Source organism: Dasypus novemcinctus, chromosome 16, assembly GCF_030445035.2.
Source record: "Dasypus novemcinctus isolate mDasNov1 chromosome 16, mDasNov1.1.hap2, whole genome shotgun sequence".
In the NCBI taxonomy this organism is placed as follows: Eukaryota; Metazoa; Chordata; class Mammalia; order Cingulata; family Dasypodidae; genus Dasypus; species Dasypus novemcinctus.
This window is the reverse complement of record NC_080688.1, coordinates 25,609,255-25,629,350: the sequence shown is the minus strand read 5'-3', so window position 1 is coordinate 25,629,350 and position 20,096 is coordinate 25,609,255. Positions and strand designations below refer to the sequence as shown.

At 38.6% G+C, this 20,096-nt stretch overlaps 1 protein-coding gene across 4 annotated transcripts in view; it reads right to left on the bottom strand.

The window, feature by feature from the left end:
* Positions 1-161: 161 nt before the first annotated feature.
* The window catches only part of PPP4R1 (protein phosphatase 4 regulatory subunit 1), a 76,685-nt gene continuing 56,750 nt past the window's right edge, over positions 162-20,096 (bottom strand). For all 4 annotated transcript variants that reach the window (XM_058277359.2, XM_058277361.1, XM_058277360.1 and 1 more), the window contains 6 exons: positions 18,573-18,734; positions 16,361-16,461; positions 3,120-3,240; positions 2,889-3,023; positions 2,262-2,403; positions 162-1,329 (listed from right to left, as the gene is read on the bottom strand). In XM_058277359.2, the coding sequence (XP_058133342.1) occupies positions 1,166-1,329; positions 2,262-2,403; positions 2,889-3,023; positions 3,120-3,240; positions 16,361-16,461; positions 18,573-18,734 (825 nt within the window). In that variant the 3' untranslated portion in view covers positions 162-1,165. The remainder of the gene's footprint in view (positions 1,330-2,261; positions 2,404-2,888; positions 3,024-3,119; positions 3,241-16,360; positions 16,462-18,572; positions 18,735-20,096) is intronic.

Sequence of the window (20,096 nt, the reverse complement as noted above, 5' to 3'; positions counted from 1 at the left end):
AATGGACGAGCGTGGAACCCGCGAGCCCACTCCACAGACGTCGTGAGGCCTGCCGCCGGGGCCTCCAAGCTTCCAGCCGGTGCGCACCTGCGGGTTCCGCCCAGCCCTGGCATTTGCCAGGAACAAGGTACCACAGAGGCCAAAGAAATGACTAAACTGGGTAAAAGACAAACATTTTAATCTAGTTTCCCCATTTTATACCAAATCATTAATACAGGTCACAAATTGCATTTATTCGCAGACATCTAGAAAACAATCAAAAGTGTATATATCTCTCTATATAGATCTTATTAATAAATTTTATTTGGACAAGTCAGAGAACTTGTGCCACAGTTTTAAACAGCATGATTAGAGACGGCAGCACTCCAGGAGCGGTCACAGACATGGACAGTATGTGAAGAAGGAGCTGCACCTCAGAGCCGGTCATGATCAAGTTCAGAATACCTGACAGACAGTACACGTGCTAATAAACTTCCTTCAGGTCATGACCAGCATGAAAATAAAATTCAGGACATAGACACTGAGCAAACGTTCTGTAAATGTGTGCAGCAATATGCTGCATTTAAGAGTTAAAATCAGATTCTATTTTAGTGTTAGCATCAAGCCCTTAGGAGATATCCAAAAAAAGTCTCCTTTCCCATTTATACTCATCAAAAACTATTCACACTCAGGGCTGGGCTGGGTGGCCACAGAGCCTAGGCAGGTCCTTGTCTGAGTAAAAATGCTTAGAGCTAATACTGAAGGTCTCTTTCACATCCTGGCTCCATCCGCCTTTTGGCTTAAGAATTCCATCTATTGGTCGTTAAATAAAACCAGGAGAAAGCAATGCAGATCTCTGGGAATCTCATCCCTTCCATAATGAAAATGCTCTGCCAATTCAAGTTTCATTCAGTCAGGAAGACGGAAGGATTTAAGGCTTCGGTGACAATTATCCTCTGAGAAACTATTTTCCCTTAAAGTCAAGATGAGATAATAGTGTTTACTGTACTTCCTCTTGACTCTTAAGATCCCTGGCATGAATGTGGAAAACTTTCACCTGCAAGTTAGTCTGGCAAGAGAGGAAGATCTTTTCCACCTTCACGAGAGGCTGTCCCAGATCACACTGTGAGAAGCACGCTGAGAACCTCAGTTCTCTCATAGCGGAAGGACACGCGATCCAAGCTTTCTAGTAAGTGGAAGAAGCCGTGCTCGTGGCGTCTTCAGCAATCCTGGTACTGGAGGGGTGAATGCTCGCAAAGTACTGGACATCGCTGTCCCGGTCCATCTGCAGAGCCATGATGGTCTGCTCTACCGCCTCCTGGTGACAGCTGGCAGAACTCAAGAAATATTCTGGAAAGGAGAAGGAGAGGTGGAAATCAAATGAGTCTAATATAACGGTTTGTCAAGTACAAGTAGGAAAACTTCATAGTCTTTGGGCAAAAATATAACAGTATTCTAAATCAGTAGTAATATGAAAAAAAAAATCCCAACAAGAAGAGCAGTTATAAGATTTTTCTTGATTATTATTATGACATATTTACTCATATTATGGTGACATATTCAAAGGCAACTAAGCACTATTAAACAGTAAAAAATACCTCCAAACACCACCAACAAACACATATACACGCACAATCTAAAAACCAAACAAATGTCTGCTCTAGTCATTTCTAAATTGCTATTTTAAAAATTTATATTTAATTCCAAAGAGGGAAAAAAGCAATATTAATTTACCCTTATTCTCTGAAGTTTGTCTGCTACAAACATTCATGCATTCAACTGCTATTTGTAAGGCATTTTAGTGGAATTACAAATAAAACCACCTGAATCTTTCTTGAGGCACTTATAATCCACAGCAAAAGAAATACTATGGGGCACTGTGCTTCTGCCTACTGAATGAAAGGAAGAAAACAAAGATGTTTCCCAGCTCCCAAACAACATCAAGACATTATCAAGTGGGCCTCTTCCAAAAAAGTCAATGACTTTCAGTCTTAAGTGACCCAATTTTTAAAATTATGAAGTTCTCAATTATAAAAACAATCCATGCCCACAGTTTTAAAATAAATTCAACGAGAACAGAAATGTGACAAGTCCCTTTCCTCACTCTTCAATCTTCTTTGTCCTGTATCTCAGAAAGAACTACACTTGACAACTTAAAATATAGCCTTCTACCAGATTATTTTCTGATTGGTAATTTATATCTATTCACCTATTCAGTGTAGTCTATGGCTCTCCCCTTCCACCACCTCCCCTCCACTTTCTAATAGAGGCACCTCACCTACCTTTCTCTAGCAGAGTTTGTCTTAATGTTTTTGCAAGTAGTACTCTAACATTTGGGACCCTATCGTTTGCTAAAGTTAGCAAATGTGGCATCAGATGCACAGCAAACTGGTCCATGGGAAGGCAATCATCTTCAATGACAGTCTGGGAAAAGAAAGAACTGCTTAGACTGCATTGTAAATTCAGTCCCCCAAGTTACAATACTAGCTCACAAAATCCTTTAAAGACAACTTAAATACTGCAACTTTTAGTTACTGCTTTTTAAACCAACAGTGCAGGTACTTGGGAACTCAAAACAAATACGACAATTAACTTCTCGTGCACAGGCACACACTTTATAAATGTGGCACGGGGACTTGGAGACTGGCCTTTTGCCCTTCACAGCTCCACTCACTCGCCTGCAGTCTGAGCCAGGCACCCACGCTCTAGTGGAGGGCGACGGAATGTGCCTGTTCTCCAAAGACTGCTGGCTGAGAGCGTGGGGCTAGCTCAGGAGGGGAACTTGCCCTAGAGAACAGATGGCGAGGGTCTGTTCCTGGGTGACGAGAACTGAGAAAGGGTGTGAAGGAGAGGTAGAAAGGGAAAGAAGAAACATGGTCTCCAACAGGTCAACCCCAAGCTTGGCTTACCTGGCAGACAAAGACAAAGGCCTGCCGACCAGACCATTTGGGACATCTACCAAAATTTTCTACAAGTTCATTGATGAGGTCTACTCCAAATGTTTGTGGTGTGGCCATGTGCAGTTTCTTCACCATTTCACTAACCTAGGAGTGTTAAAATGGAAAACTGAGGAATATCTTCCATTCTGTGAGATTATAAAATAATTGGCAGAACTAAAATTTAAAAAATTTAATACATACCAACTTATAGGAAATCCAACGAACAGAAGAAACTTTATCTGCACACAGATTCAGAGCAATAGGACGTAAGTAGTCATAAACATCTCTGGGACTGTATAACTCTAGAAGTAAAATCAGCTGTCTATGAAAACAAATTATATAAATAATAGTATGGTTAAACATAAATAAGACATTAATTTTCATTGGAATAATGTATGAGACATGAAAATTACTGTGCTTTCCAGGTCTTCATAAAGTCAAATATTGTTTCAATCTTGGAGCCTAGGTACCAGCTTCCAAACATGTCCCCTGCCCCTCATTCTATTCCCCAGAAAACCTACGTTTGTTTGCTTAACACGAACATTATTCAATAATATGACTAACAAACTAGGAAAATACAATTTGAAATCAGGACAAGCTAGCTAAATCATATAAAACTTCCTTAACCAACAAAAGCTGTGCCACCACACTGGTAGAATGATGCGCCCCTCTGCCAAGACCCACCCCTACACCCCTGAGCTCTTCCAATGGCTGGCCCCTCTTCCCCTAGGTTTAGATCAACTTCCACCTGCTCTGGTTGCACTAAATTTTACCCTCATAATCAAGTTGCTCTAATGCTGCATCCTGCTCATTTTCTTTACAGCCCTCATCATAATCATGTTTCTCTTTCTCTATGAGACTGCTGTTAGCAACACTAGGGCAAGCCCTTTCTTCTCTCCTTAATGTGTCAGTGAAGCCTGGCACACAGTAAAGTCCTCAAACTTTTCTAAGGGAACCACCTGCAGAGACTAGGTGTCTCATGTACAGAATCAGCTCCAGTCTGTGTAGCTGGAGATGCTACTGAAGCACTGTGCAAGCTCAAGGAGTACCTCTCCACTTAGAATGGTGGGAAAACAAACGCTGTGGGGTTCTGTGCCCACTGGGCCTTCAAAAGAGCATATTTTCTAGAACGTTCACTGGGAAAATGGAATTCGTTTTTTCCTGTAGTAACTGTTTAGAATGTGCTGAGAAACTAAAAATGAATGCCATTCTGTCTATAAATCAGTTATTTAAATTAAGAAATTCCAGCAGATTTAGGGACATCAATTCTATCAATCAAGACTCTTAAGCAGCTTCTAGGGGAAAGACACATCTGCTAAGGATGACAGAAAGGCAGATGCTCCTGCACCTGGTCCCTGATGTCTGATGAGAACTGAGGACTGGCACCATCCATGGCATGAATCTGAGCAGATGATACAACCTCGGATATGAGTGAGACTTCTGCCTTTCAGATTCTATGCAAAAGATTGTTTAAATTTCTAACCAGCAGGAAGTAAACTATAAACATGACTACAGACAACACAGGAATAGATGAATGCATCTGCATGTGGTATGAGTACACATAAACATAAACCCTCAGAGAGAGACACAAACTGCCATCTCTATGACACAAAAGATTGAAAAATCTTGAGCTTAAAAAAAATTCCAAATCATTGTGCAGCTGCAAAGGATGTTCCCACTGAGCTCAACAAAGGAGGCTGGAGAAATTATAAAATCTTTTCTTAGTCCCACAGAGCACAAGGCCCCCGAATGGCCCGACTCCTAAAGGGCAGCAGCACCTGCGGGATGGGCTGCGTGTGAGGAGGACCAAACGAGAGCCAGCAAGTGGGTGGGGAGGAGCAGGCCCAGGTTTCCTGCAGCTGGGGAGGGGCAGGAAACTCAGCCCAAGTCTAACCACAGATACCAGGCAGACACCTGGATGCCACCGGCAGAGGCAGGGGCTGAGACCAAGTCCAGGAGCACAGGCTCTCCCAATGACTGAGGCTGAACAAGAGTAAGAGAGACTGCAGCCCCCCAACATGACCCCCCCCCCCCCCGCCCAGTGAGCAGCAGCCTACAGCTGGGCAGGTGCTGGCGGAAAACTAAAGGTGGAGCATTAAACTCAGGGTAAGCCCACCAGAAGCCCAGGTCCCACCCTCAGCAAAGGACAATGGTAAGAGGACACATACAACCAAAATCAGAAAAGAGAAGGGGTGCTGCTCCTGACCTCACAAAAAGAAAAAGGACTATGAGCAATCATACGCCAACAAATAAAGATAAACTAGAAGAAATGGACATATTCCTAGAAATACACAAAAAAATTACCTAAACTGACTCAAGAAGAGAAGATCAACAGATCAAGAGCAATAAAAGCTATGGAAATAGTAATAAAAATATTCCAACCAAGAGCCATGCAGTAGGAGTAGTAGATATGACTCAAGTGGTTATGCATCCACCTCCCACATGGGAGGTCCTGGGATCCATTCCAGTTGCCTCCAGGAAAAAAACTGAAAGTCAACGAGCAAAACAAATGAAAAAGCCAACTCAGGGAAGCCAATATGGCTGAGTGGTTGAGTGCCGGCCTCCCACATACAAGGTCCTGGCACCTCAAAAAAAACAATAACACAGGGCCAGATGGCTTCACAGCTGAATTTAAACAAATATTCAAGGAATAATTATTGCCAATCTTACGCGAACTCTTCCAAAAAACTGCAGAGAAGGGAACACTTGCTCACACATTCTGAGGACAGCACCCCTAATAGCAAACCCAGATAAAAATATTACAAGAAAATAAAATTACAGACCAATATGTTTAAGAATATAAGTGCAAAAATTGACAAAATACTAATAAATTCAACAGCATACTGTGACCAAATGGGATTTATCCCAGGAATGCAAGGGTGGTTTTCAACATAGGAAAAGCAACTGATAAAATACACGCTAATAGAATGAAGGGAAAATGCAAAACAAAACAAAACATGGTCATCTCAATTGTTGCAAAACAACAACTAAAAAACACAAAAGCAAAAATCTAGAACCCTTTCTCGATTAAAAAAAAAAATCCAGAAAACTAGGTATAGACGGGAACTTCCTCAACACAATAAAAGGGCATACAGGAAAAAGCCGCAAGCCAATAACATACTCAGTGGCGAAAGGCTGAAAGCTTTCCATCGAAGGTCAGATCCACCCATATGAAGTGGCAGAGCCAAGTGCCCCCCCGGGAGAACCAAGATCAGGCACTAGCTGCTACTTTTTTTCCAAAGGTAAAATAATTCTTTATGAAAGAATCAAAATAAATTTGGTTAGGTAAACCATTTCCTTTTCCTTTTTCATTTTCCCTTAAAATATGGTGAAAAATTCAGAGCATTTAAAACTCTAAAGTGCCGAAGCTGGTTAGATTTTGCCCAAGTTTTTTGGGAAGAGGCAGATTCTTTTTTTTCCTAATCATCTTTTATTTTTTAATAAAATTTTATAGAAGTTTATTATTCATACATGAGCATACATAAACAATAAGTTTATAATAGAAGTTGTGAACTTACAAAACAAACATGCATATCATCATACAAGGATCCCACCACCACCTTGCATTGTTGTGAAACATTTGTTACAAACTATGAAAGAGCATACTCAAAATATTACTAACTATAGCCCATATCTTACATTTGGTCTGTTTTTTCCCCAATGCACCTAGTTAATGACACGTGTACTAGTATTATATACTTATGTTCATGAGAGAACATTCTAATATTTGTTCTGTTATCAGAGTATGACCAACTAATTTTTGACAAATACACCAAGTCCACTCAATAAGAAAGAATAAGTCTCTTCAACAAATGGTGCTAGGAACACTGGATATCATCACATGCAGAAGAATGAAGGTGGTTCCTACATCACACCATATACAATATTAATTCTGAATGAATCAATAACCTAAACATAAGAGCAAAAACTAAAAAACAAATATGAAAATACAGGGAAATATTTTCAGGACCTTGTATTAGGCAATAGATTCTTAGATTTGACACCAAAAGCATAAGCAATAAGAAAAAGAAGATAAATGGAACTTCATCAAAATTAAAAACCTTTGTGCAAAGGACATGAGTAAAGAGAAAAGACAAGCTATAGCATGGAGGAAAATATTTGAAATCATATATCTGAAAAAGATATATTAAGAACTCTTCCAACCCAAGAGAAAAAGACAACCCAATTAAAACATGGGCAAAGGATTTGAATAGATGTTCCTCTAAGGAAGACAGAAAAATAGCAAATAAACACATGAAAAGATGAGCAACATCATTAGCCTTGATGGAAATGCAAATCAAAACCAAAATGAGATACCACCACACCCTTTAGAATGGCTATTTGAATAACAGAAAATAAGTGTTGGCGAGAATGCAGTGAAACAGGAGCCCCTGAAAAGTGTTGGTGGGAATATAAAATGGTGCAACCACTGTGCCAAGGGTTTAGGGGGTCCTCAAAAGGCTGCATGTAGAACTCTCTGACCCAGCATTCCACCCTCTAGGTATATACTCAAAAGAATTGAAAGCAGGGATGTGAACAGACCACTGCACACCAGTGGTCACACAGCAACATTATTCACAATTGGTGAAAGAGGGAACCAACTCAAGTATCCATCAACAGATGAACGGATAAACAAAATGCAGTATATACACATGATGAACTATCATTCAGCTGTAAAAAGGAATGAAAACTTCTGGGAAGACGGCAGACTAGAAAGACATGGGACTCTCTTCTCTGCCATAAAAACAGCTAGGGAACAGGCAGAACCATCTGGAAAAAAATCTTCTCATAGGAATGAAACACATGACAGGTGAGGAAAAAAAAACACATTAGAGGCATACAAAAACCACCATGCCAAGTAACTGAGAGTTTACAACTGCAAGCAAGAGCGTCTCATTCATCGGCCAAATGGGACTGAAGCCCCCTCTCACTTAAGAGGTGAAGTATGCGTCACCATCCCAGAATCCTCAGGATTGGGAATGAACTATGGACTAGAGTGGCCTTACTGTATTTTATTATAGACTTACTGTGATTCTAGCAATGGAAAAACACAATTATATCATTGATATGAAGGCAGTGGCCACTAGCGTTTCTGAGGGCAGGAAGAGGGAAAAACAGGTATAGTAGAGGGCCATTTTGGGGACTTGTCCTGAATGACATTACAACAACAGATATAGGCCATTATATATCTTGCCATAACACACAGCACTGGGTGGGAGAGAATGTAAACTACAATGTAAGCTTTAATCCACGCTTAGTGGCAATGCTCCAAAATGAGTTCATCAATTGCAATGAATGTACCTCACTAATGAAGGATGTTGTTAATGTGGGTAAATGTGGGAAGTGTGAGAGTGGGGCATATGGGAATCCCCTATATTTTTTATGTAACATTTATGCAACCTAAATATTTTTCATTAAAAAAAATTTTTTTTAAGTATACTTGAAATGATAGAAAAATAAGAGATACAGAGAAAAGAGAACAGCTGAACTAGAAGAAAGAAAAGAATGAAAGAATTTGAGGAGGGGCTTGGAGTTGAATGGTAACATGAAATGCAACAACATACAGATCCTTGGAGTTTCAGAAGGAAAAAAGGGAAGAAAGTTACTTGAGGAAATAAGAGCTGCATTTCCCAATTCTCACAAAATAAATCCATTTCCATGTCCAAGAAGTGCAATTTACCCCAATCTGAATAAATGGGAATAGGCCTACTCTAAAAACATACTACTCACAAGGTTAAACATCACAGATAAAGACAACGTTCTGAGAGTAGCAAGGGGGAAACAAACCATCTTATCCAAGGGACTCCCAGTAAGACTTAATGCATATTTCTCATCAGAAACCATGGAGGTGAGAAGACAGTGGTATGATACACTTAGGATACTGAAAGAGGAAAATTGCCAGCCAGGAGTCCTTTAAATATTAAGGTGAGCTTAAAATATTCACAAATTAAGAGAGTTCTTAAAGAATCCACCTTTGCAGGGAATATTAAAGGAAGCCTTAGAACCTGAAAGAAAAAGGCAGAAGACAGAGGGTTGGAGGAGAGAAGAAACAATAGCAGAAAGGATAACCAAAATAGTAAAAAGACAAAAATAAGATATGACATATGAAAGTCACAGGATAAAATGGTGGGAGTAAATAATGCATTTACAGTGATATGATTGAATGTGAATGGATTAAGCTCCCCAATCAAAAGATACAGGCTGAAGAATGGATAAAAAACCGTGAGCCCTCCATATGGTGTTTACAAGAGACTCTCACCTTGGACCGAGGGACACAATCCAGCTTAAAGTGAAAGGCTGAAAAAAGATACTCCACGCAAATAGCAGCTATAGCAATATAAGACAAAACAGACTTTGAAGCAAAAAAGTTTTAAGAGATACAGAAGGCCATTATATATTCATAAAAGGGACAATGCACTAAGAAGATAACAAGTCTTAAGTGTCTATGCCCCTAACCAGGGTGCCCCAAAATAAATGAGACAAATTGGCAAAACTGAAGGGAGAGAGAGAGATCTCTACTATAAAAGTTAGAGACTTCAACATACCACTTACATCATTAGATAGAACAACTAGACAAAAGATCAACAAGGAAACAGAGACCTTGAAAAAGATGATAAACGAGCTAGACCTAACACATATATGGAATGCTGCACCCACACTCAGAGGGTTACCCATTCTTTCAAGGGCCCATGGATCTTTCTCCAGGATAGACCATATGTTAGGGTATAATGCAGCCCTCAATAAATATAAAAATGACTGAAATTATACAAAGCTTCTCAGAGAATAAAGGAATGAAACTGAAAATCAATAATAGACAGGAAACAGGTAAATTCACAAATGTGTGAAAGCTAAACACACTCCTATATAATCAGTGGGTCACAGAAGAAACTCTAAGTGAAATTAGTAAATATACTGAAACAAATGAAAATGAAACACAACTTATCAAAACTTATGTGATATAGCAAAGGCAGTTCTGAGAGAACATTTATAGTCCTGAATGCCTACATTAAAAAATAAAGAACGAAAATTAAATATCTTACTGAACTGGAGAAACTAGAAAAAGAACAGCAAACCAATCCCATAACAAGCAGAAGGAAAGAAATAATAAAGATTAGAACAGAAATACATGCAACTGAGAAGAAAAAAAACAATAGAGAAAAACCAACAAAATCGAATGTTGGGGAAGCAAATGTGGCTCAAGCAGTTGGGTGGCCACCTACCACATGGGAGGTCCTGCGTTTGGTTCCCCATGCCTCCTAAAGAAGACAAACAAGACAGCAAGCTGATGCAGCAGGCTGGTGTGAGGAGCTGACACAACGAGGGGACACAATGAGGAAACACAATGAGACACAACAAGCTGGGAGAGGAGTTGGCTCAAGTGATTGAGTGTCTCGATCCCGAGTTCAGTTCCCAGTACCTCCTAAAAAGAATACAAGCAGACACAAAGAACAGACAGCAAGTGCAAACAATGGGGGTGAGGGGGGGGGTCGGAAATAAATAAACAAATCTCTAAAAAAAAAAAAAAAAGAACCAAATGCTGGTTCAATAAAATTGGATCAATAAAATTGACAAACCCCGAGCTAATATAACAAAGAAAAAATGAGAGAAGATACAAATAAATTAAATCAGAAATGAAAGGCAAAGTTACAAATAACCCCACAGAAATAAAAAGGATCGTAAGAGGATATAATGTGAAACTCTGAGCCAACAAACTAGAAAACCTAGATGAAATGGACAAATTCCTAGAAATGTACAAACAACCTACACTGATGCTATAAGAAATATAATACGAGAACTTAGCAAACCAATCACATTTAAAAAGATTGAACCAGTCATCAAAAATCTCTTAACAAAGAAATGTTCAAGACCATATGGCTTCACAGGTGAATTCTACAAAGCATTTTAAGAAGAATTAACACTGTTTAAACTCTTCCAAAAAACTGAAGAGGAAGGAAAGTTACCCAACACATTTTATGACGCCAACATCACCCTAATTTCAAAGCCAGAAAAAGACACTACAAGAAAATTAAAGACCAATCTCTAATGAACACAGATGCAAAAATTTTAAACAAAATACTTGCAAATAGAATCTAGTAATATATCAAAGGATTTACATGATGACCAAGTAGGATTTATTCCTGGTATGAGAAAATCAATCAAGGTAATACACCACATTAACAAACTGAAGGGAAAAAACCCACATGATCATCTCAATCAATGCAAAAAAGACATTGAACAATATCCAACATCCTTAACACTATGAAAGACAGGAAGAGAAGGAAAATTCTTCAACATGATAAAAGGTATTTCTGAAAAGCCCACAGCCAACATCGTACTCAATGGGAAAAGGATGAAAACTCTCCTTCTACAATCAGGAACAAGACAAGGACTGCACTGTCACCACTGTTATTCAACATTGTACTAGAAAATCTAGCTAGAGCAATTAGACAAGAAAATGAATAAATAAAAAGCATCCAAATAGGAAAAGAGGAAGTAAAACGCTCCCTATTTGTAGATGACATAATCCTATACTTAGACAATTCTAAAATGTCTACAGCAAAGCTACTTGAGCTAATAAATGAGTTCAGTAAAGGGGCAGGATACAAGATCAATACAGAAAAATCGGTAAGTTTTTGTACAGTAGTACCGAACAATCTAAGGAGGAAATCAGAAAAAATCCATTTACAATAGCAACAAAAAGACTCAAATACCTAGGAATCAATTTAACCAAAGAAGTACAGGACCTATATATTGAAAACTATAAAACAATGCTAAAAGTAATCAGTGAAGATCTAAACAAATAGACATTCCATGGTCATGGATTAGAAGACTAAATATCATGAAGATATCAATCCTACGCAAACTGATTTATAGATTCAATGCAATACCAATAAAAATTCCCAACAGCCTACTTCACAGACTTAGGACAGGCAATCACCAAATTCATTTGGAAGGGAAAGTACACCCAAAGAGCCAAAAGCATTCTAAAAAAGAGCGATGTGGGAAGAAAATTTCACTGCCTGACCTTGAATCATATTACAAAGCTACAATGGTCAAAACAGCATGGTACTGACATAAAGACAGACACATCAATCAGTGAAATAGAATTGAGATCCAGATATAAACCCTCATACCTCTACGGTCAACTGGTTTTCGACAAACCTACCAAGTCCATGTTGATGGAATAAAACCGTCTCTTGAAACAAATGGTGCTGGGAGAACTGGGTATCCATAGCCCAAAGAATGAAAGAAGACCCCTATATCACTCCCTATACAAGAATCAACTCAAAATTAATCAAAGGCCTAAATATAAAAGCCAGGGACATAAAACTACTAGAAGGAAATGTAGTAGGTGGTGATTTCTTGGACCTTATACCCAAAGCACGGGCAACAAAAGAAAAAATAGATAAATGGAACCTTCTCAAATTTAAACACTTTTGCACCTCACAGGACTTTGTCAAAAGGGTGAAAAGGGAGCCAACCCAATAGGAGAAAATATTTGGTAATCACATGTTGGATAAGGGTTTAATAGCCATGACATATAAAGAGAAGCTACAACTTAACAGTAAAAAGTCAAACAACCTGATTTAAAAATGGGCAAAAGAGGGAAGTGGCTGTGGCTCAATCAGTTGGGCTCCTGTCTACCATATGTGAAGGCAGTCTCACCCACATGCCGCAGAGATCAGCCGGGCTGCAAGTGCTGCAGAATGCTGCCCAGCCCGCAAGTGGCACAGAGCACCGCTGGCCCGCAAGCACCGTGGAGAGCCAACTCAGCAAGGGGAAGCAACAAAAGGGGAGACAAGGAAAAAGGCAGAAGAGCGCGCAGTGAACGGACACAGAGAACAAAACAACAAGCAAGCCTCAAGGGGGCGGAATTAAAAAAAATAAATACAGACACACAGAAGAATGCACAGTGAATGGACACAGAGAGCACACAGCAAGCAAGCCACAAGGGGGGTAGGGAGGAAAAGGGCAAAAGACTTGACTAGACATTTATCCAAAGAAGAAATACACATGGCAAAAAAAAAAAACAACCATGAAAAAAACGTTCAACATCATTAGGGAAATGCAAATCAAAACTACAAGGAGATATCATTTCACACTTATCAGAATGGCCACTATTAAAAAGACAGAAAACTACAAGTGTTGGAGAGGACAAGGAGAGATAGGAATGCACTACGGTACAGCCAATGTGGAGGGCTTTTGGCAGTTCCTAAAGAAGTTGAATATGTCATGTGACCCGGCATTGTCACTATTAGGTAGATACCTGAAGAGCGGAGAGCAGTGACAAGAACCGACGTCTGCACACTGATGTTCACAGTGGCATTATTCATGATATCCGAAAGTTGGAAACAACCCAGCTGTCCTCAACTGATGAATGGATCAGCAAAATATGGTGTGTTCACATGATGGGATATTATGCAGCAGTAAGAAGAAATGAAATCCATGACAACATGGATGAACCTGGAGGACATTATGCTGAGTGAAGCAAGCCAGACACAAAACACAAATACTGTAAGACTGTGCTACTACAAACTAAATATATTGTGGAGTTAATAACCTGAATATACCGTCACCAGAAAACAGAATAAGGTTAGAGAATGGAAAGCTAAGGGTTAACTTGTGCAAAACTGGTAAAAGGATGCATGCTAATCTTTGGAAATGAAGAGAAAAGGTGCAAGCCCAACATAATGTTTGTAACTAGCAGTACTACTATACAGGTGGGAAAGTCAAAGGTCATGGATATTACCGAAGAGGAAGCTAAAACCTATAACTGACTCCCACACTAATGGCATTAGAGGCATGTCCACTTCCAGGCATACTTTCGACATAATTCACTCTACTATTCTACTCATAATGTCCAGTATTCAATCAAACTTATGGATCATGCCAAAAAATAAGAAAAGACAGTCCACCACCAAGTGAACGAGCAACCAAATGAACCAGAAGCAGGGATGACCCATTTGTCAGAACTATAAGATAGGGACTTTAAAACAACGATGATGGGAAGCAGATGTGGCCCAAGCAGTTGAGTGCCCGCCTACCAAATGGGAGGTCCTAGGTTCAGTTCCTGGTGCTTCCTAAAGAAGATGAGCAAGACGGTGAGCTGATGCAACAAAATGGTGCAATTAAGAGACACACACAACAAAGAAAAACATGAGAGACACAACAAGCAGGGAGCAGAGGTGGCGCAAGCAACTGGACATCTTCCTCACACATGGGAGGTCCCAGGTTTGGTTCCCAGTGCCTCCTTAAAACAAAACAAAACAAGGATGATGAATATGTTACAAAACTTAGAAGGAAAAGCAGATAACATATACAAACACATAGGGAATTCCAGCACAGAGGTTGAAACCAGAAGAAAGAGTTAAGTGACAATACTAGAAATAAAAACATGACATCTGAGCTGAAGATTTCCTGCCACATCTCATTAGGAGACTGGCACAGATGAAGAAAGAATTAGTACAACTCAAGAGAGGTCAAAAGAAATTGCCGAAATGGAAAAGTTTTTAAATAATACAATTCTAACATAACAGCTAAGAGTTGTGGGACATTATCAACTGGTCCAACACATTTGTAATTGGAGTCCCAAATGGAGAAGAAAGAAAAATCAGAGGTAGAAATATCTGAATATTTCATTTCCAAAAACAATGAAAGATAACACATCACAGATCCAAGAGGATCCAAGAACCCTAAGCAGGTTAAATGCCAAAAAGAACAAATAAAACCCAAAACCACCCATTATAGTCACACTGCTAAAACCATAAAGAGAAAATCTTGACAGCAGCCAGAGTAAAAGTTAAAACACATATGAAAGATCAATAATATAAATTAATGTAGACTTCTAATATACTGAAAGAAAAAACATCAACCCTTAGTTCTATACCCAGCAAAAATTATTTCTAAAAAAGGATAATTTGGTCTAGAATCCAGAATAAAGAAAACCTACAACTCAAAGCAAAAAAGACAACCCAATTCGAAAACAGGATTCAAATAGACACTTCTCCAAGAAGATTCGCAAATGGACAATAAATACATGAAAAGATGCTCGACATCATTAGCCATTAAGGAAATGCAAATCAAAAGGACAATGAGATATCACTTCACACCCAGTAGGGTGGATGTCATAAAAGACAAATACCTCCATGTGTTGGTGAGGATGTGGAGAAATTAGAACCCTCCATGCACTGCTGCTGGGAATGTAAAATGGGGCAACCACTGTGGAAAATGGTTTGATGGTACCTCAACTAATTAATTAGAATTACTACAGGAGCTGGCAATTCTACTCCAAAAGAACTGAAAACAGGTGTTCAAACAAAAACTTGTATGTGAGTGCTTATGTCAGCACAATTCCTATTAGACAAAAGGTGGAAACAATTCAAATAATGATTAATGGATATATGGAGAAACCAACTGTGCTGCAAACATACAGTTGAATATTATTTAGCTAAAAAAAAATCAAGTACTGATACTTGCTACAACAGATGAACCTTGAAAACATTTTGCTGAAAGAAGGCAGATGCAAAAGGTCACATATTTATTTTATGATTCAATATATATGAAATATCCAGGACAGACAAATCCATAGAGACAAAAAGAACATTCATGGTTTCCAGGGGTGCTAGCAATGGAAAATGCGGAGTGACTGCTTAATGGGTATGGGTTTTCATCTTGAATTGATAATATTCTGAAACTAGATGGTGGGGATGGTTGTATAAGATTGTAAATGAACAATATGTTACTAATGGGAAATTTTATGTCATATGTATTTTCCCAATTTTTTTATATTGGGAATATAAAAATGAAATAAAAATTAATATAAAAATAAATAAAGAATAAAAAAAATTAAAGCTGAGACAATTCACTGCCAGCAAACCTGCATTAAAAGGAACAGGACAGAGTGGACTTGGCCCAATGGATAGGGCATCCGCGTACCAAATGGGAGGTCCACGGTTCAAACCCGGGGCCTCCTTGACCCGTGTGGAGCTGGCCCATGCACAGCGCTGATGCACGCAAGGAGTGCCCTGCCACGCAGGGGTGTCCCCCATGTAGGGGAGCCCCGTGCACAAGGAGTGTGCCCTGTAAGGAGAGCCGCCCAGCGCGAAAGAAAGCGCAGCCTGACCAAGAATGGTGCCGCACACATGGAGAGCTGACACAACAAGGTGACCCAACAAAAAGAAACGCAGCTTCCCGGTGCCGCTGGTAAGGATAGAAGCGGTCACGGAAGAACGCACAGCAAATGGACACAGAGCAGACAACTAGGTGGGGGGAAAGGGGAGAGAAATTTAAAAAAAATAAATATTTGAAAAAAAAAAAAGGAACAGGATACCAGACAGAAATTTGGATCAGCACAAAGGAATAAAGACACCTGGAAAAGGTAAAAATGAATTAAATATAAACCCCGCCCTCCAAAACACAATCTAACAACTGTTAGAACTTACTCAGCAAGTTCAGCTCGAAAGCGCCAATTTCTACTATTATCTGTCACCAAAAACTCCTGAAGTTGATAAAGATATTCTCTTCTTTTGTCAATATGAAGAAGCTGAAATAAAAAAATAAAAAATATTTATCAGGACAAAGTTTAGATATTATTTCTTTTACTGTGTGCATATAAACAGAGGAGAAGTAATATAATTCTCTCTGAAGAAGAAATACGTGGCTTATATTCAACCATTAGAAAAATCTGCATTAATGTGTACCTGAATAATTCCTATTTACCTCCAAGAATCAGCATCCCTTTTGGTGCTGTTTGGTGTCCGTCAATCAATCCTCCAGGACACTGGGCTTTACTCATCAGACATCCCCACAACCATGGACTCGTATTCAGTCATGTGAGCCAAGGAGGGGTGCTATGACTGGCACGCAGTAGGTACTCAATAAATGCTTTTTAATTGAAAAAATAAATTCATTCCCAAATCTGCTCTACAAATATTTAAAGGTATGTTTATAATGAAGGGGACAAACCCTAAAATTTGATATAAACAGAAGCAAATAAACTTGCACATCAAATAGACACCATAATCACATAAAATTATAATAAAAATAAAAAAGAGACATCAAATAGATAACAATCACACGGAAGAAAAAGTCAACTTGGTAGGGACATGTTCTAGGGACAGAAATGCTGACAGAAATCTTGAACATTATATTGTTAATTTGATTTTGGAATTAGTATCGGTAAAGTACTTTTGAAACTACAAGTATTGATATGAACTCAATAGTTAGCAAAACAAAAAGCACCCCATTGACAAGGAGCACATTTTAGTGCCCAGATCCTGGTTTCTAAATACCACTATCCACTAAAAGGGACCAATCCTCCTTGAGGAAATGGCTGATTCCAGGTCTGAAGCAGGGAAAGAAGGCGGGCCTGAAAAGAAGGAAGGGCTTCATAGTGAGGGGACAAATCAATAGGACATAGGAGGTAGCTTGAAGGGGTTCCCATTAGTCAAATGAGAGGCTCAAAACAAATGGCTGAAATGGATATTACATAGAGTGAAAAAATAATCTGTGTCCATACCGATCCAAAAGAAAAGTTTCAAAATGAGGGATGAAGAGATCTCTTTACATAAGAATGAAAGCTAATAAAAATACAGAAGGAATTATGAAAATAGAAAAACCTATATTTTGCAACCAACATTGCAGAAAGCAATTCAGGAAAGAACCACATGTGATGGATGCATGGATGCAAAAGCGTTAAGTGAAAGACTCTGGGGAAAAAGATATTCAGCTGTATGAAAGCATCATATTAGTAACTGCAAAGGGAAAAGGTAGTTTTCCTTTGGAAAGGTTGAGCTGACACCACCAGGCCTGATCAGACTTAACCTCAGCCACAAAGGGAAAGACTATCATCACACTGTCACTAATGTGATGTCAGTCAGTATTCCTGCAAAATCGGTTAAACCTGAGGCCAACTGTGAAATAACACTTGGTCAAATTCAAAATGAGGGACAAACTACAGGCATCAAAAATACCCATGACAGTAAAAACAGATAAGTTAGAAAAACTGTTCTAGATTTAATGGGATTAAAGAGAAATACAATAAATTAAACATGACTCTGGACTGATCCTGAATTGAGAGGAAGAGCTATAAAAGGCATTTTTGTAACAAACTGAGAAATTTCAATATGAAGTATATAAAATACAAAAAAATGTTTTTTTAAAAAGTAGGATTATATTTCTGTAACTCACACTGTAGAACTATGGGACAGCTAATTTTGAGGCTAAAATCTAAGAAACAATAGTATGCTAGGACTAAACAATTTGCAAAAAATCAGGGTCATTCACTTTCACAACCAGCAATCCCATACACCAATAGAGGACTAAAAGTGAAATAACCATAAAAAGCTTCCAAACTTCATGTACATGAAATTTTTTAAAATGTATTTTTCAATTTATTTTAAAAAAGAAAAAGGTACAGGTGTTCGTAACTGCTACCTTATATTATTTAAAAATGAAATCTACAAAATTATTTTTATATTAAAAAGTAAAATCACACCAGGAAAATTACTCAGAATGGACTATTTCTTCTTTTAAGTCACCTTCAAGTCAAGGCTATATTTTCTTGAACTTACAGAAACCTATCTTGTTGGCAGCAGAAAATCAAAAGTTAGATTTACAGTGGCATTCTTTTAATAAAAGAAGTTAAAAAGTTACCTTCAGGAAATCATGCAAGTGTTTAAGGACACCTATCCTGACTTCATCAAGGTCTTTTAAAAATCCATTAAAAATGGGAACCAGATCTGCCGCTGTCAACTGATCTCCAAGGATAACTGCAAGCTCGTGGATGGAGAACGCTAAAGTTCTTCTAACTTTCCACTGTAGAAACAGATTAAATCAGAAGAGAAGTAATAGGAAGAATGAAACATATGAAGTTTTAAATGTCTCCGATGTAGCAAAAACTGCAAGAGAAAATAAGATGTATTACACCCTTCCATTTATGAAGGAAAAAATGCTTGAGTATCACAAATTATAAGTTTCTATAGTTCTCTGAACAGCTAGATGTCGCCTAATGTCCAGATGTGCCACGTGTACGTGAAGCTAGGACCTCCTCACTTTACCAGGATCCTTCAGATCATCTTGGATGAAGAAACAAAATCAACAAAAAAACCTACATTTTAATGAATTGGTATTGGTGATATAAGAAGCATAGGAATAGGAAACTCTTTTGCTTACAGCTTTGGAAAAGAACTCCTCAACAAAACTGTCTTGTGAATATAGGAACCTTTCAGTTAAAAACTTCTTTTTCTCCATGTTGCCTAAATATTAACATTTTTACTTTTTTTTTTAGCCTAAAACTTCACCTACTTCGAGTCAGTTTAGGGCAAAGGTTTTATTTCCCTCAAGCACCACAAACTATAAAATAAAATTTTATGCCAAAGTTCACTACAGCAAACTGATGAAAGCAGAGACACTCTGATGGGGGGAAAGGAGTACTGTAGGCCCCACAAGAGACCCTAGGACTCAGTGGAATAAAGACTGGGCTCTACTAAGATACAGGATAAAGCACTCTATAGTGACTGGGTTTCTGTGGGTTCCCCCTTAACAGCTGTGTGAATGTGGGATAAATTCCCTTTACCTGGGCCCTGGTTCCCTGACCTCAGTCAGGACAGAGAAGAACTTGAACTAAGTGTACTCTCCAGATCACAATGACTTTCAACCTCTAACTTTCTGAGTCAATGGCAATGAATCTTTAGAAAGTAACAATTACCAACAAAGATAAGAGAAAATCAATTAGTCATGTCTCAGTACAAATTGGTGTAATCGGACCACTTTCTTAAAAACTATCTGATTAATTATACTGATGGAATGGGTTTTCTGGTGTGGGACAAAATTTTGGAACACAGAAGAAACCAGACTTAACAGGAGTAATTAAGTCACAAAATGAGAACTAGAGCCAAATATGTCACAGGATGCCAAGACAAAACTCCCTAGGTTAACATTTCACATTCTGTTTTCCTTCCTGGGTTGTGGAGGCAGGTAATAAATGCTACTGTTCTACTAAAGATTTTGGTGTTTTTTTTTTAGCAAATTTTTCTTTAGCAAAAGACCTATGTATCTTTTTTTAAAAAGATACATAGATCACACAAAACATTACATTAAAAAATATGAGGTTCCCATATACCCCACTCCCCCCACTAAGGTTTTAAAAACTCTTTTGAGACCTAGTGCATCAATCTA